Here is a 17,870-nt window from a genome sequence, read left to right on the forward strand (position 1 = left end):
TAGTTTAAAAAGGCCAAGGTCGGGGCAGCTAGGTGGCACAGTGGATAGAGCTCTAGCCTTGGAGTCAGGAGTACCTGAGTTCAAATCTGGCTCCAGACCCATGACACTTACTAGCTGTGTGACCCTGGGCAAGTTACTTAACCCCAGTTGCCTCACTAAAAAGCAAAAACAAAAAACAAAGCAAAAAAAGGCCAAGGTCTCTCACTGCTGCATCCAGGGCCATGTCTAATCGTCCAGTCTTCCTGGCCTATGTTTTGCCACTGGACTCTGCAGACTCTGGAGGAGCATGTGAGGCTGGTGACTTTGCACAGCTCTGCCTCACTCAAACCCAATTCACTTGCAAGTCAAGACATCACCCTCCTGGTATCATTGGTCCTTTTCAAGAACGAAGGATAAAACACAGGCAAATCCCCACAGTCTACAAGAACGTGTCTCTGGTTCCCTTCAATGCTAATGCCTTTCCTCTGAGATTATTTCCAATTGTTGACATTAGCATTATGTTGCACACAGCATTTTGTGGCATGTTGTTTCCTCCATTAGACTGTGTATGAACTCCTTGAGCGTGGGGACTCTTTTTTGCCTTTCTTTGAATTCTCAGGGTTTAGCACAGTGCCTGGCACATGGTAGACACGTTCTAATGCTTGTTGACTTAACAGACCCAGAATAAGTTTTAAAGTACTTTTAATGGATCTCCTTTGCAGGATTTATGAGGAGATGTGGACAAGAATAACATAGGATGGCTTGGTTGTAATCTGCACTGGTGGAGGAATCAGTCAACAAGCATTTATTTAAATACCTACTGTATGCACTGTTATGCTTAGGTGCTAGTGATACAAATAAAACAATTCCTCCTTGTAAGGAGTTTTATATATGTGTGTGTATGTCTATATATACATATGTATGGAAAATAACATAAGTGTATGTAGGTGTGTGCCTGTGTGGGTGGGTGTGTATACACACATGTATACACACACACACACACACACACACACCATAGTTCTCTAAACTACTTGGTACTTATTTTACATATACATATATGTATTTAAATATAAATATTTTATATATATACACGCATGTCTGTGTATATACACGTGTGTAGATGTGTGTAAATAGGTGTATGTGTGTGTATGCATGTATGTATGGAAAGTAAGCACTAAGTTTAGAGAGCTAGGTGGCACAGTGGATAGAGTGCAGGGCCTAGAGTGAGGAAGACTCATTTTCTTGAGTTCAAATCTGGCTGAGACACTTACTAGCTGCGTGTCCTTGGGCAAGTCACTTAACCCTGTTTGCCTTAGTTTCCTCATCTGTAAAATGAGTTGGACAAGGAAATGGCAAACCACTCCAGTATCTTTGCTAAGAAAACCCCAAATGGGATTAAGAAAAGTTGGTCACGACGACTGAACAAAAACAACAAAGTTTAGGGAGAGAGGGCATTAGCCTCTCGAGGAGGCTTCATGTAGAAAGTGGGTCTTGAGCTGTATCTTGAAAAAAAGAGAAGAATTCTATAAGATGAAAGGTGAGGAGAGAATGCATTCCAGAAATGGGGGCAGCCAGCGTAAAGCATGGAAACTGTAAGTTGAGTATTCTGTGTGTGAAGAACGAGGAGAAGGTCAGTTTAGGCTGGAGGGAGAATGCATTACTGTAAGCCTGGAAAGATAGGTTGAGTCTAGGGCTTTAAAAGCTAAACAGAGAAGTTTATATTGTATTCTGAAAGCAATAAATAGGAAGAGGCACTGGAGTTTAAGTAGGGGACTGACAGTGGTCTATAAAGCATGGATTGTAACGGGTTGAGATTTGAGTCAGGAGGCTGTTGAAATAGATTAGGAAAGAGGTGATGGCATGTTTTAGATCTAATCTAAAACCTTTGCATCAGATCTCAAATCCATGGATGTATCAAAGTATCGTGTTTCCCCTCTTTTAGCTCCTTTACACAAATCTAGAGTCTGAACTGAACTGAATTAAGGTTTGCCTGAGAATCACTTAGCGTTAGAATGGCTATAGCATTAGCACCCCAATTTAAAATTCCTTCATGCAACTGGTACAGTGGAAGAGAACTCTTAAGTTTGAATCAAATTCTGCTGAATCATTCCATCTCTCTGGGTCTCAGTTTCCTCATCTGGAAAATGAAAAAGGCTTGTCCTAACTGATCTGTGAGGTCCCTTCTAACTCTAAAGATCTGATGATTTTAGGGGCAGCTAGGTGGTGCAGTGGATAGAGCACTGGCCCTGAAGTCAGGAGAACCTGAGTTCAAATCTGGCCTCAGACCAAACACTTACTAGCTGTGTGACCCTGGGCAAGTCACTTAACCCCAATTGCCTTAAAAAAAAGATTTGATGATTTTATACTGTCAAGTGGAAATGACAGGTCATTTGGGGAAGAGAGGTTCTTTAGTGTTGAAATGTTGTTGTGTAGGCTGGGGTAAATAGGGTCTGAAGTTAATACTGTGCCACCATTGAAATTAAGGTAAACTGAGGCACAAAGTTCGAAGTATGTTCAATTTGTTTGTAAGGCTAGTAGTTAACAATGAAAAGGGTCCCTCAGCTCCCCAGCAAGCCAGAAGACCCTAAATCAGGGCAGACAGATCATTTCTGTGGATAAAAGGAGAATTGAAAAAATAGAAAGCAGCATCATAGATGGAGAAATCAATATGATTGGTTACAAAGCTTGTAGCATCACAACAAGTGTGAGGAATAATATAATTGGCTGGAAATTGGGAATGAAAGGGACTAGTGACAACCAGAAGTTTTCACTGTTTCAATCCACCGGCTAGGGGAGGTTAGCACTAGTGGACCAGACTGTCTTGGATAACAGAGCAGACTTCCTGGCATCCACCTGCATCCTTCAAGGATAACAGACTTCTTTGAGACAAGAATAAAACAGTGGTTAGCAGGAAAACTGAACTTCTAAACTTAACTCAGAGACAATGAGTGATTTACAAGAAAGCTGAATTTCCAAACTGAACTCTGAGACAAATGAAACATGACTTAGGCAGTTAAAAAACGCCTGTGGTGATACCGAATGAAAACAGTAACAAAATAGAATCAGTTACAAAAATGGAGATAATGTCAATTTAATTTTTTAACTGTGATGATGATGACTAGGAGCTGACATTTACATACACTTTAATGTTTGCAAAAGCATTTGACAAGCATTTTCTTATTCACTTCTCACAACTGCCCTGTGAAGTAGGTACTGTTTTTATTCCTATTCTACAGATAAGTAAACTGAGGTTAGAAGATGTTAACTGATTTGCCCAACTGTTTGAGGTGGGATTGGAAGCCAGCTCTTTGTGACTCCCAATTCCAGTGTTCTCCCTGCTTTGCAGATTTCTCATTTGCCCCCAGTGCTGCAATTGTTTTGCCATAGGGGCTTGGCCAAATCATACCAGTGTTGGTGAAAAGTGAGGAAGATAATTTGAAATAACTGTAAAATACTTTTTTTTCTGGGTGATTTAATCATTTTAGTAATAATGCAAGCATTTTAATAAAAGGGTGGTCATTGGGCCATTTCTCTCTTAGACCAAAGACAGTCATGGTGGCAGGTTCACAGCTTCTGTGCCCTTTTGGAAGAGGAGTGTTCTGGAAGATGGCAGTCAACTCTGATTGGCTAACAGTTAATGAGAAACTGAATATTACAGTGTGGTGCTAGACCTGAACTTAGATTATTTCATTTACTTCTAAATTAGCCCTAGCCTTGGGCCATCTATTCAAAGAATTTATCCCCACCCAAACCTGAGTAGAACACTGTAGGGTGAGGTCTGGATAGAGGAGATTATCTCAACTTTCAGAGACTGAGGTCTTGAAATGAGGATAAAAGAAAAAGGGGGAACTCTGAATCTCCCCAAATCATTGGTTATTAATAATCATTTCTCTCATTCCCCCATTTGATTCTGTTGAGTGATTTGAATCACTAACATATGGCAAACACTTCCTAAGGGGTTTCTAACTATGGAACTTAAGGGGGAGACAGTGCAGGGGGAAAAGGGAATGGACAGATGCGTTGGCTGTCAAGGACTTTTAAAAATCTTTAGATGGGAAATGCTCTGTAAGTAAGCCTTAAGAACAGTTTCAAAAACCCTTTGGCCCTCAAAAGTCTCTCTAGTTTACAAACACTATCCTTCATCCAACATCAATTTGTTCAACTATTTTCAATGAAGTAGACAGTTGTAGTCTCTGTGGAAGGGCTAGACATCTAAAATACAGGTGTGGGAAATAGAGCATGAGCACACCAATTAGCATAATGGCACTAATGGTGTAACAAACATATCTGCTAGTGTAAAATCAAGGGTTTCTATAAATGCTGAGTGATTGCAGAGTAAGAGATTGATCAGAGCCAGGTGGAGGTTGAAAGCTGTTGGAATCAGGAAAGACCTGGTTATCAATCCTGCCTTTAATATTTACTAGCTGTGAGACTGTGGGCAAATCACTGCCTCTCCTGTACTGAATGAGCATAGTGACAGCTTCTATTTTTTGGGTCTTTAGGGCTATGTACTTGTCAGCTAATATTCCTTGAAGCAATGGATTTTGTAGGAGGTAATGGACATAGATTGGCAGAAAGGACATTCCAGTGGTAGAGAGAACAAGCCTACCTACCTTTAGTGACCCTCATTCCTATGTATCTGGAAATCTTTTCACCACCCCTCCCCAGAGCAGCTGCTGAAGACATTATGGGTGTATTCACAATTACAATCCAATTCAGCCAATGTTTATTAAGCCTCTGCTATGTGAAAGGCACTTTGTATAGTGCTGGAGACCAAGATTCAGTGGGAAATTAGATATAGATCTATGGAAATCAACTTTAAAAGATCTGACAATAGAGTCTTAATAGCTGATATTTCCTTTTCTTTTAGATGAATGGGGATAATAAGGGGTAGCTAGATGGCACAGTGTTGGGGGTCTGCAGTCAGGAAGACTCATCTTGGAATTTAAATCTGGCCTCAGACCGCTGTGTGACCCTGAGTAGGTCACTTAACCCTGTTTGCCTCAGTTTCCTCATCTGTAAAATGAGCTTCAGGAGGAAATGGCAAACCATTCCATTGTCCCTGCCAAGCAAACCCTACATGGGGTCATGAGGCATCAGACACAATTGAAATGACTGAACAATAAAAAAATGAGCAGGGATAATAACATAATGCTTACCTCTCAGGGCTGTTGTGAGGAAAACACTTTCTAAATCTTAAAGTGCTACAGAAATGTGTCTTGTTATTATTGTTAGTTTCCTTTCATCCCTATGTTGATTTCTTTTAAGCTTGGGTCACTTAGACTTGTGTTTGTTTTCTTTAAAAAAAATTTTTTTTATTGACAATACCTTCATTTCAAATATATTTCTTTTTCTTTCCCCACCAAAGAGTTATCCGTTGTTACAAAGAGTAAAAACAAGAGGGAAGAAGCAAAGGTTCAGCAACATCAACTGAGTCAAATAGGCAGTTTTCCACACCCATAGTATAATTCCCTTCTGCATATGGAGGAGGGAGGTTCATTTTTTTAATCTCTTCTTTAAGACCAAGTTTGGTCATTATAATTGTAGAGTTGTTTCCCTTTTTTTTTTTAAATATTACTCTTTCAGTTTTCATTGTAGTGGTTACTTGTATATATTGTTTTCCTGGTTTTTATTACTTCCTTTATCAGTTCATCTGAGTCTTCCCATGCTTCTCCATGTTCTTCATATTCATTGTTTCTCTTGGCTAAGTAATACTCCATCATATTGATACACAACAGTTTATTTAGGTATTCCCCAGTCCACGGGCAGCTACTTTGCTTTTAGTTCTTTGCTGTTACAAGAAATGCTGTTAATGAATTTTGGAATCTTTCTATAACTTCCTTGAGGGCATATGCCCAGCAGTAGAATCTCTGGGTCAAAGAATATGGACATTTTAGTTGCTTTTTTAAATATAATTTCACATTGCTTTACAGAGTGGTTGGGTCTTTTTTGTTTGCAGGAATGCAAATATAAAGTTTGGTCATTATTGGAGTAATTACAGTGATTAGCTAGGGGGAGATGAAACAACTTTTGTCAAATATCAATCGTTTACCATTTGGGAAAGAAACACAGTTTTCTAGACAGCTGTAGAATGCTAGATTGCTTTGGCAGAGATAATTTATTAAATGTTTCTAGGTTCCCTAGATGAATTATTTGCTTCCCATGAGTGGTTAATATCCAAAGGGGAGTTGACCTACTCGGATATATTCACCAACTCAGACACATACCTTATTGGTTGACTGGGATAACCGTGGAGGGAAGAAGAATTCCTCCAGTTTACACATCTGGGGCTTTGGTGTCATATCTAATATGTCTTTAAAATCCACAGGCAGATGCTGGTCCCAGCTCTGGGAAGAGGGTGTGTATCGTTGATGAGATTGGGAAAATGGAACTCTTTAGTCAGACTTTCATTCACACTGTGCGTCAGACTCTCTCCAGCCCAGGGACTGTGATCCTTGGCACAATACCCATCCCTAAAGGAAAGCCATTGACACTCGTGGAAGAAATAAGAAACAGAAATGATGTTAAGGTGTTCAATGTAAGTATAAACAGTTCTCTGTTGTCTCTATCGTGTAAGAAGAGAATGACCCTAACAGCAAGGAGTCCAAAAATAATTTGTATCAATGTTGGGAGTGCCTTTTTACACTTAAAACTTAATGTGGGTGTGTCTGACTTTCTGGGAATTCATAACATTTCAAATCAAATCATGGGGCTACATCACAAAGATCAGACCAGTGTCAGGAGAAGTTGGAACTCTCCCGAGGTTTCTCATCCTGCTTTTTTGCCTGCACGCCCTCCTTACCTCTGCCCCTTGGAATATTTAATTTCCTTTAAAACTCAACTCAGATGTCACCTCCTACATGAGGCTATTTCTGATTCCTTCAAGCTGCTAGTGTGTCTCCCTAAAGCTATCTAATATTTATTTTTTATACACAAAAAATGTATACATGTTGTTTCATCCTAAAGAATATAAGCTTCTTGAGAACAGGGACTTGTTTCGTTTATGTCTTTGTATTTTCAGTGCCTAGCACATCATAGGTGTTTAATAAATGCTTGGTAATTAACTAATAGTTCCTAGTGTTGGAAAGTGTGCTATAACGGAAAGACTGATAGACTTAGAGTCAGGAGACACCCAGGTTCCACAGTTACTATTGTTCCATCATTTCAGTTGTGTCTGACTCTTCGTGAGTCGATATGGGATTTTCTTGGCAGAGATGCTGAAATGGTTTGCCATTTCCTTCTCCAGATCACTTTACAGATGAGAAAACTGAGGCAAACAGGGTTAAATGACTTGCCCAGGGTCACACAGCTAGTAAGTGTCTAAGGCTGGATTTGAACTCAGGAAAGATTTGACTCCAGGCCCAGTGTTCTATCCACTGAACCACCTAGCTGCCCCACAGGTTCCACAGGACCCCTACCAATTATAAACCTTTCATTTCTTCTTATCTCACTTCTATTGGAGACAACCCATTGATTATCAAAGGCTATCCCAGCAGACTGTCTCCACTGGTAGCTTCCACTGAGCTCTAGAGACCGTGAGAATGGGCCTTGCATGATCTTTTATCCGTTGACTGGCCAAGTTAAATTTGAAGAGGGGCATTACCAGAAGGCTCCAAGCTGCTGAATTTTTTCAGCTGCATCAACTCACAAAACTCTGCTGGGCCATAGTGGAATGTGATCAGCATGTGTGTCTCCCCCACACTGATAAAATCATGGATCCCTGAAGTGTAGAATTACCTTGTTTTCTACCGTCTTTCTTTCTTTGCTTGGTCTTCCTTCCTTCTCCCTTATTTTATTTCCTTTTCCATTCCCAGTTGGTGGTAGTACTTAGAGCTGACTGCTAAGAGACAGTGATGAAGATTCAAGTTGACTATTAATCAACCTGCTTAAAGTCATCAGTCACAATGGTAGCTGTAGTCAGTATGACCACAGAGCCAGCTGTTGACCCTCAAGGTTTCCTGAAGTCATGAAAGCACCCAAAAGCCATGAAGACTTAGGCCAGCCTGGGAAGGAGGAGCAATCTTGGTTAACATACCTAAATGCTCAGCTTACTTTCCAAAAACAACAGGATTTCAAATTCTATTTTCTTTCTAACATTTTAGAGAGCTCAGACACTCACTGCTCTTTCTCTTATGGGGCCTCCTAGATAAGGAGTTTTCTGTGATGAATATAGTGTTTCTAGGGAGATAGGCAGCGGAAGATGATTGGTTATAAAGACAGATTAAGTTATCAGAAGGTCAGTAGGTCTGGAAGCCATGAGAACTGCCAGTGTTAGAGCATGAAACAGAAGTGAATAAACTAATCTAATCAGGAGGGCCTAACAGATCAGGCAAATGGGGATGGTCCGTTGACTTTTAAGTCTAGAAGTTAAGGTTTCCTTGAGATAATGGCAGCATTTTCTTCTCTCTAGGATAGAAGTTAAGATAATACCAAAATTTTTACCTTCTGGGATTAGAAATTAAGACAATACCAACATTTTCTCCTCTCTAAGATTAGAATTAAGACAATGCCTACATTTTTCCCTCTCTGTGATTAGAAATTAGTCTGTGACTAGCCCTGTATTCTTAAGAAAGGCCCTGTTTTCTCCAAGTATTCGTGTCCTCCTTATGTTCCTTTGGGGTCTGTGTGTGTTTCCTTGTAACCAAATTGAAAACAAGTTATATAAACATGTGACAAGTATCGATTATGTCCCTGTCACGTGTCTGGCCCTGTGCTAGGTGATACAAATACAGTGAATGAAAACATCTGAACTTGTGTTTATATTGTAATTGAGGAGAACAAGTACATATATGAGTGTAAAGAGAATAAAGGTAAATAGACTATGTTAAAAATAGTTGAAGATAAGGTAATTTGGGAGGAAGGGCACTGGCAGTTGAGGATTCAGGAAAGATATCATGTGAAAGGTACTGCTCGAGTTGCATTTTTTTCTTTTTGGTTAGGCAGTTGGGGTTAAGTGACTTGCCCAGGGTCACACAGCTAGTAAGTGTCAAGTGTCTGAGGCCAGATTTGAACTCAGGTCCTCCTGACTCCAGCTCCAGTTGCATCTTTTGATCCTCATAACAACCCTGTGAGGTTAGTGTCGTTATCATTTTACAGGTGAGGAAATTGAAGCTGAAAGAGATTAAGTGACTTACCTAGAGTCAGATAGTAAATATAGGAAGCAAGATTTGGATTCAGATGTTCCTGATCCCAAGTCTGGTAGTCTACTACACCACCTCAGCCTCAATCATCAAATATTAGAGCTGGAATGGACCCTGGAATGAGACCATCAAACAAAAGTTAGAAAAAGTTATTTTGGATTCTGACTTTTTTATCAATGTGATGTGTGTGCAAGTTATCCCTTCCTTTTTGATTCATCTGCATATTTGATGAGCATACCATCTGTGATCAAATGTGAAGTGCTTTGCAAACCTTAAAGAGTCGTGTAAATGTTAGTTCCCGTATTGATAAAATCATAGATCTAGTCCCAATCTGTATCCCTAGACCTAAAATAAACCCATTTTTTGTTGTCTTTAGCTTCAGCTCATTCTAAGCTTTGACATTCCTATCATTCTTTTTCACAAGGAGCATGTCTCACTCTTATAGTCATTCTCTATTACCTGGCCTTGCTTCCAGGATCTGCACATTTATTTTTACAATCTAAGATGGTTGGGGCAGCTAGGTGGTGCTGTGGATAGAGCTCTGCCTTGGAGTCAGGAGGACCTGAGTTCAAATCCGACCTTAGACACTTGACACTTACTAGCTGTGTGACCTGGGCAAGTCACTTAACCCTGATTGCCTCACCAAAAACCAAAAGAATAATAAAATCAAATCAAATCTAAGATGGTTGAGGAGTTCCCTGTGTAGCCACATTACTGTCTCCCATCACAAATCCCATTTTTCATCTTCATTGGAATTGTTTTCCTTTGTGTCCTCAGAATTTCTGTCCTGAGCATCTCTCATTCTTCCTAGATTGACTTTCCCTTGGTTGCACTTTAGCATCCCTTTGAAAGAGCTAAGTCAATAAGCATTTATCAAGGACCTATTATGTGTCAGATACTTTGGTAAGGCCTGGGGGATACAAAGAAAGGCGAAAAACAGCCCCCTGCTCTCCAGGAGCTCACAGTCTAATGAGAGAGACAATAAACAGACAACTATGTACAAATATGTAGATATAGATAGATGGATGGATGGATAGAGAGAGAGAGAGATAGACAGATAAAGGGGAGATAATCTCAGACAGAAGGCACTAAAGTTAAGAGAAATGGAAAAGGCTTCTTGCAGAAGGTGGGATGTAAGTTGTGTATTAAAGGAAGTCAAGAAAGCCAGGAGGTAGAGGTAGGAGAGGAGTTCTAGGCGTGGAATCATTCCAAGCATAATGTAATTTCCAAATTTATTATTACTTATTGACCTTTATTTTTTTTAAAGTATTTATTGGAATAGAGGGGGAAATCTGTTAAGAATCTTTGAAAATAATTTTTTCCAGTCTTTCTTGGTACGTTACCTAGATCCCAGAGAGTAAGAGTCCTCTGAATCTAGTTTTAGAAATATAATAACAATAGCAACAATAATAATTATGATAATAATGTTATATATGTGATTTAATATGTATGATATATAATTATATGCTATAATAGTTATGATAATGATAACTAACATTTATATAGTGCTTACTGAAGAGGTCTAGAGGTTTTGAGGTGCTGGGAACCCCAAGATCATGGTACTGGTCCCTGTCTGAAAGAATTCAACTCAAATCTTCTTCCAGCCGGAGGAAAAGTTTATTAGTGATAAAACACATAGGCCAGGTGATGCCCGTGAGGACGGGTGGGCATGAGAAAGTCTCAGCCTTTTGGGCTTGAGATTCTGCAGCCCTAATGAGGGCCAGGGGAGATCTTATATACTAAAATGACTCTGGGTAATCAGGGGAGGGTCTGGGAAAAGGGTGTGGATGAGAATTCTGATTGGAAGGTCTGACAGATTGAGTAGACAATGGGAATAGATAATGGAATCAAAAAGGTGGGGCCAAGGCTCTCAAAGGGAGATAAGGGGATAAGGAACCTAAAGTGGGAAGCCAGATTCCCTTTGGGGCAAGGGGTGAAGACCTCAATTTGGGCTGCACCCCATCACTTACTATGTGTCAGGCAGCCAGATGGTTTAATGGATCGTGCTCAGATCCGGCTTCAGATGGTCCTGAGCAAGTCACTCGTCCTCTGCCTTAATTCACTGGAGAAGGAAATAGCAACCACTTCAGTATGTTTTGCCAAGAAAGCTCCATGTGGAGGCACAAAGAAGCAGACACAACTAAACAATTAAACAGCAGCAACAACGTGTCAGCTGTGCTAAATACTTTACTATTATCTCATTTATTATCCTCAAAACAACCTTGGGAAACTGAGGTTAAGTGATTTGCCCAGGGTCATACAGCCAATAAGTGTCTAAGGCCAGAGTTGAACTCAGATCTTCCTGACTCTAGGCCCAGTGTTGTATCCAGTGTGCCACACGGCTGCTCAATATATTTCCAGGTTGCCTAAAGATAATTTTTAATGGTCTAGTATGGAATCTACTTGATATAATTATCTTAGAAAATGGTTATTTGGTTCTAGTAGTCAGTTAAAGAAAAAGATGCCTTTCTTAAGAAAGAACACACACACACACATATATATTATACATATATAAAAATATGGAATCAAATGTATAAATGTACCTACACGTACATACACATATGTATGTATTAGATTTACATGTCTTGGTAACTAACTAACTGGTTGAGATGTTCTTAGCTGTGGCTTATGATTCTCCCCACACATTTATCTATCCATCTACCTGAAAGTCTTTCAAGAAACATTAATTATTCATTGGTGCCTTATGCTTTTGCCCATTACCTGTCCATATTAGCATCCTCATCTGTAAACTCAGGGAGTTGGGCTACATGTCACTAAAGAAATATGATTTGTCCCTAGGAAGTAGGTCTTACTATTAGGAAAATGAGGCATAGAGAGGTAACTTGTCCAGAGTCACCTAGCTCATGAATGTCTGAGTCTAGATTTGAACTCATATCTTTCTAACTCCAGGTCCAGCACTGTGCCATCTAGTTGTGATTAATCAATCCTATTCTATGCCCCCCACCACCACACTGTGCCAGGCTCTCTGGTTTATAAGTATAAAGAATGAGATAATAATAACTCTAAAAGAGCTTTGCATTTTATCATGGAGACAACATAAATAGATAATAAGCATATCCAGAAAAAAAAAACTGACTTCAGAGCCAGGAAAAACTGTGCTTAGATCTAGGCTCTGGGCAAATCCTGTAAGCTCTCAGTGCCCTGGCCCATTCTCCAAGACTCTTAAGTTGAAGAGACGGTCCCAACCAGCACTGGTGATGGATTGTCCTTCTCCAGAAGTCCTTCATACTAGTGAAATCACTATCTTTATCCCTAATTACACTTAGGTAAATAACACTCTCCCAACCCCCTTGTTAATTTGCAGTTATCTCATGTGTTTTTCACTCAATTTATATTAAGTCATATTTATTCTGAGCAATATTGGAGCTGCCCAATACAAAGTCATTCAAATCTGATGGCTAAGGAGATTTCAATGTATTTACATCAATGATGTCAGTGGCTATGTTGTGGAAAAATCAAAATCTTTTGATCATCATCTGTGAAGGGGATCCCAGTGTCTCAGAGACTGTAACAGTGGAGGGTCAGCTCTGGGAAGCCTGAACCCAGCGACAGACTCAGTTGTCTGAGAACCAACTTATCCATGTTGGAAATATTAAAGAAATAATAATCATAGCTGATGTATGATGGCCTTTTGGGGATTACATAGTTCTTTAAATGATCCTATTCGGTCCTCACAATAATACTCTGAGGTCGGAAATATTTTACAGATGAAGAAACTGAGCCTAAGAAGAGAAATGACTTGCCCGTGGTTGCATAAGAAGCAGAAGTGTGTTGTAAATCCCAGACATCCAGTTCTAATTTACTATGCCACACTGACTCTTTAATTATACATCCTCATTCCCTGGGGCATCATCCATGTGACAGAGAAAGAAGTCATAGCTGGCATTCCTTTGGCTGTTTTTTGCCCTTAGGAATCTATAGCTGACCATTTGCGTCAGAAGAAAGTGTGCTCACATCCCTTTCTGTCCTTCTTTTTAGTTTCTTTCTATCTTGTCTCTGTTTCCTGTTTTCCTCCTCTCTGTTTCCTCAGCCCGTTTCTGTCTTGTGTTTCATAAGAGAATGGAGTGTAAGGAATTCCCATGTCATGAATGCCCCCTCACGCCATATGTTGTGAGGTTGGTCTTTGTCCCTTACTGAGACATTATATACTGTCCGTAGCTGATTATTGTTTTCTCAAGATGGAATTTTTCCTTTGAAAAGTCATTCTTTGCATCTTGAAGTCAGAATGTTTTTGAATCCCTCCAGTGTTATTAGAACAGAGGAAGTGAGCCTTGGCTCAGCCCACACAAGAAGCCAGTGGGGATGCGTTAAAATGGCGAGCCTGGTCTTATTTCAGTTCAGAACCCAGGACAGCAAACTCCAGGGAGTTGACCACATCCTCATGTCGTATTATACCAGGGCTTTGGTGTAGTCACTACTACGTTGGCTGGGCCTTGACAGTCTTTTTGCTTTATAGGGATATTTGTTGTAATAAGATTTGAGCCATAAATCTAAAAGAGTGAATGACTGGCTTTCTGGAAGCATATTGATTCTTGTCAGGGCATGGAGTATATTGAGTGCTCTGAGCATCCCTGAGGCCTTTCTGATTCTAAATTTTAAAACCTGTTTTCTTCTACAAAGATCAGGTGTCCTCATCCTTTAGGTTTTATAAATCCCAAAGATGTTCTTAGCCACTACAGAGGTTAAATGTGTTTTTCATGGAAGCATCTCACAAATTCTCGAGAACCACATCAGATGTCTCGCACTGTTTTCCATCATTTGTATAGTAACCCCGACAGCAGTTTGTGGCATTCTCTGACACTCAACCATTAATCTGACAGTTATTATGACATGCCTTCTCTGGGAATTGCATTGCTCTAGGTTCTGGAAAAAAACTACAAAAAAAACCCCATTGTGGTATGGTAGTGTTATAGACTTGGAGTTGGGAAGGCCTGGGTACAAATTATGCTTCTCTGACACTTAATGCCTGTGTGATAGTGAACAAGCCATGTAACCTCTCTGAGACTCAGTTTACTCATCTGTCAAATGGGAATGTTAATAATAGCCATATACTTGTACAACACAAAAATTTAGTGTGGTATAGTGGATAGAATGCTGAGCTTATAGTCAGGAAAACTTCCTTTCCAGTCTTCTTACACCATGCACTGTGCCAACCACTGAAACTGGTTTCTTGCTATCCCCACCACAGTACACTCCATTGCCATATTCCTTGTATTTTCACTGGCTGTTCCCCATGCCTAGATTTTTCTTCTTCCTCTTACTGTGGCTTCCTTGAAGTCTCAGATAAAATGCCACCTTCTACAGGAAGGCTATCCCAATCCCTCTTAATTCTACTGCCCCAGAGATTATCTCCAGTTTATATTTGTATGTAGTTATTTGCATGTTATCTCCTCTGTTAGATTGTTAGCTACTTGAGGACAAGGACTGGTTTTCTTGTCTGTTCCCCCCCCCCCCAGCACTTAGCACAGTGCTTGGCATATGGTGGATGTTTAATCAATTTTGTTGACTTGCCTTGAAGACACCAGCCACGTGACCATGGTCGCATCATTTCAGACAACTCCATAGGAGTTACATACCCAGCCACAGATAGGTTGGGGTCTATTGGTAAGGCAAGTTGCTATGTTGGAGAGATAAAATCACAGAGATTCCCATACTGTCTACCTCAGGGTTGGCCCAAATGAGATCATGTTTACAAAGTGCCTTCATAGATTCAAATGTTATATAAATATCAGCTACAAATTATGATTGTTACAGAATTAAATCAAATATAGTGCCTTCCCTGAGGAGCCTAATAAAGCCTAAGGGGATCATAGCCTTGGAGCAGAAAGAGATCTTAGAAACCCTCTAATCCAACCTTTTGATTTTATAGATGAAGAAACTAAGAATTAGGAAGGCTGAGTGAATTACCCATGATCACACAGGCAGGATCTGAACCCAGTACCTCTGGTCGCAGAACCAGGACTCTTTCCACTGTACCATGTTACCTCTTAGATAAATGTTGTCTTAGAGGGTTGTCTGCTTGTTTCTTATAAGTTTTTCTCCCTGTGCAAAGTATAATCTTCTTGAAAAAGCTCATATCCTTAAGCCCATTGCATGATTGCTGTGGATTCTTTTGCAGTCGTGTTCAACTCTTTGTGATCTTATTTGGTGTTTTCTTGGCAAAGACAGTGGAGTAATTTGCCATTTCCTTCTCCAGCTCATTTTACAGATGAGGAAACTGAGGCAAGCAGGGTTAAATGACTTGCCCAGGGTCACACAGCTAATAAGTGTCAGAGGCAGGATTTGAACTCAGGAAGATGAGTCTTCCTGACTCCAGGCCTATCTACTGTACCACCTGGCTGCCCCCAACAGAGCACATAGTAGGCATTTAATAAATATTGATTGATTTGCAAGTATTGATGCTGAGAACAGACATCAGTATCTTCAAAATGATGTGTTCTTAAGTGAAATATACAATATGTCCTTTTTCCCAGTGAAGCTTTGGGTGCCTTCAGTTAGCACTGAAGTAGTAAAGGGAATAATGAAGAAAAGCCTGGTGTCTGGCCTTATTGGTCTTTTTTCTTTTTTCCCCACAGGTCACGAAGGAAAACAGAGATAGCCTTTTACAAGAAATCGTGGCAACTGTGCAGAGCTGCCGAAAGTAATGCTCATTTGTGCCCCGTCCTTTGTGTCAGAGAAGTAGTGGCGTGTTTCAAGTGGTGTCTGATTGGTACTCAGCCCATTCGGCTTTTACGCCATCAGGTTTATGATAACTGAGTGCTTGAAACCTTTGTGGCTTCTCCAAAGAAATCTTGACAGATGTTTTCCATAAAGTGTTTAAAAGATCAAATTAGACTTAATGCTGGATTGACTATACAAGATTAACAATCCATTATGGTTTATTTATGCTTAAAGCTTTCTGTTTATTTCCTCTTGCAGTCGTGTGCATGATTTGGGTTAATTATGAAATGAGAAATGGTTTGGAGAATATTAGATGGAATTTGTCCCATTGAAGTTTATAAATGTGTTCAGGGGAAGAGGGAAAGAAGAGTTCACCACTTAATCAATTTTGCATGTCATGAAAATCAAATTCCTATCCAGGTGCATCATTAGTCTCGTGTAACTTAATGTGGCATAAGAGTTTGATTTATTACTATTATTACTCCAAAAGAAAATTGTTTAAAGTCCTTTCCCCATATTTTTGTTGTTGTTTGCTTGTTTATCCTTTACAAATATTCAAATAAATAAGATAGTTAAAAACAGGTGGAGACTCATATTGAACATATTAAGGCTTTAAAAAATTTGAATTCTCAGATGCACACATAGAGAGATAGTGTCACTCAAAAGGCTGGGTAATAGGGCTGGAAACTCAGGCCTTTTGAATTCTAATTTTAGCTATGCCATCCTTTGGCTGTGTTATATTAGATATGTTGCTTGACCTCTCTGTGTCTTGTTTTCTCATCCATAAAAGGAAGGAAAGAGATAAGAAAGATTGTCATCTTGAGATTATAATAAGGAACAGTTATAAAATTGATAAAGCTGATTAGTGGTTGAAATGGCACAAAGCACTTTTCTCACAACAACCCTGTGAGATAGGTAGTACAAATACTGTTTGTTTGTTTTTTCTGGTTTATAGACGAGCGGCTTCAGGCTGGAAAGATTCATTGACTTAGCCAGGGCCACAGAGCTCCTAAGGACCAGAGCCAGGATTTGAACCCAGGCCTTTGTTGAATCTAAACCTAGCATTCCTTCATCTCTATCACACTCACTCCCTTTATTGTATATAATATACAGAATGCCTTTAACAATGTTGTTAATACAAGTTACAGGCTTAGAATTCTGGCCTAATTTGAAGATAAAGCTCACCATACATGTACTTCTCAAAGGCTGTTCTGTTCAATTCAACAAGTATTTACTGAGGTCAGTCTAAGAAGCAGTTAGATTAAGTATGCACCCTGGTACTTGACATATAGCAGTAGTAATTACCACTGTGCAAGATGCTTGATATGGGGCAGCTGGGTGGTGAAGTAGAGCACTGGGCTTGGAATCAGGATGACTCATCTTCATGAGTTCAAATATGGTCTCAGACCCAGCTGTGTGACCCTGGGAAAGTCATTTAACCCTGTGTGCCTCAGTTTCCTCATCTGTAAAATGAGTTGGAAAAGGACATCACAAACCAATATCTTGGTTTGATAAAATAGATTTATCCAATATCTTTGCCAAGAAAACCCCCAAATAGAGTCATGAAGAGTTGGACATGACTGAACAACAAAGATGCTTGGAATAGAAAAAAGAAAAAAAAAAGAAACAACATCTCTCCTCAAATTGCTCATATTCTATTGGATACAGGAAGATGAATTAGCAGGTAATTATGACAGCCCAAATGAGATGTGACGGGGCAGGAGTGCAGGGTACAATTGTATCCTTTTGCATCTGTGCCCTTGTCTCACATAGCCAGTCAGAATTGTGGGCATCTATCAATTTTACTGATGTTAAACTCCCCAGCATGTTTTTTTCTCATCTGTAATCACAGACTAATACTTAAAAGAGGAGACTGGAAATTAAATTCGTTCCCTTCAAAGGTTCCCACAAAACTACTGCCATTTTTTGTAACGTTGGGCATGCCCTTAGACTACTTCAGTCAGTTGGACCACAAGCACTTATTAAGCACCTACCATGTGCCAGGCATTATGCTAAGGGATGAGTTGACAAAGTAAAACTAGTACCTGCCCTCAAGAAGTTTACAGTCTA

General features: G+C 39.8%; 1 protein-coding gene across 1 annotated transcript in view; it reads left to right on the forward strand.

Annotated features, from left to right (window-relative positions):
* The window catches only part of NTPCR (nucleoside-triphosphatase, cancer-related), a 36,406-nt gene extending 20,025 nt beyond the window's left edge, over positions 1–16,381 (forward strand). Inside the window, exons 4-5 of the mRNA XM_021000489.2 lie at positions 6,308–6,517; positions 15,716–16,381. Coding sequence (XP_020856148.1) covers positions 6,308–6,517; positions 15,716–15,784 — 279 coding nt within the window. The 3' untranslated portion in view covers positions 15,785–16,381. The remainder of the gene's footprint in view (positions 1–6,307; positions 6,518–15,715) is intronic.
* Positions 16,382–17,870: the final 1,489 nt, after the last annotated feature.

This window comes from Phascolarctos cinereus, unplaced genomic scaffold (assembly GCF_003287225.1).
Source record: "Phascolarctos cinereus isolate Bilbo 61053 unplaced genomic scaffold, phaCin_HiC Scaffold_5;HRSCAF=322, whole genome shotgun sequence".
Classification (NCBI taxonomy): domain Eukaryota; kingdom Metazoa; phylum Chordata; class Mammalia; order Diprotodontia; family Phascolarctidae; genus Phascolarctos; species Phascolarctos cinereus.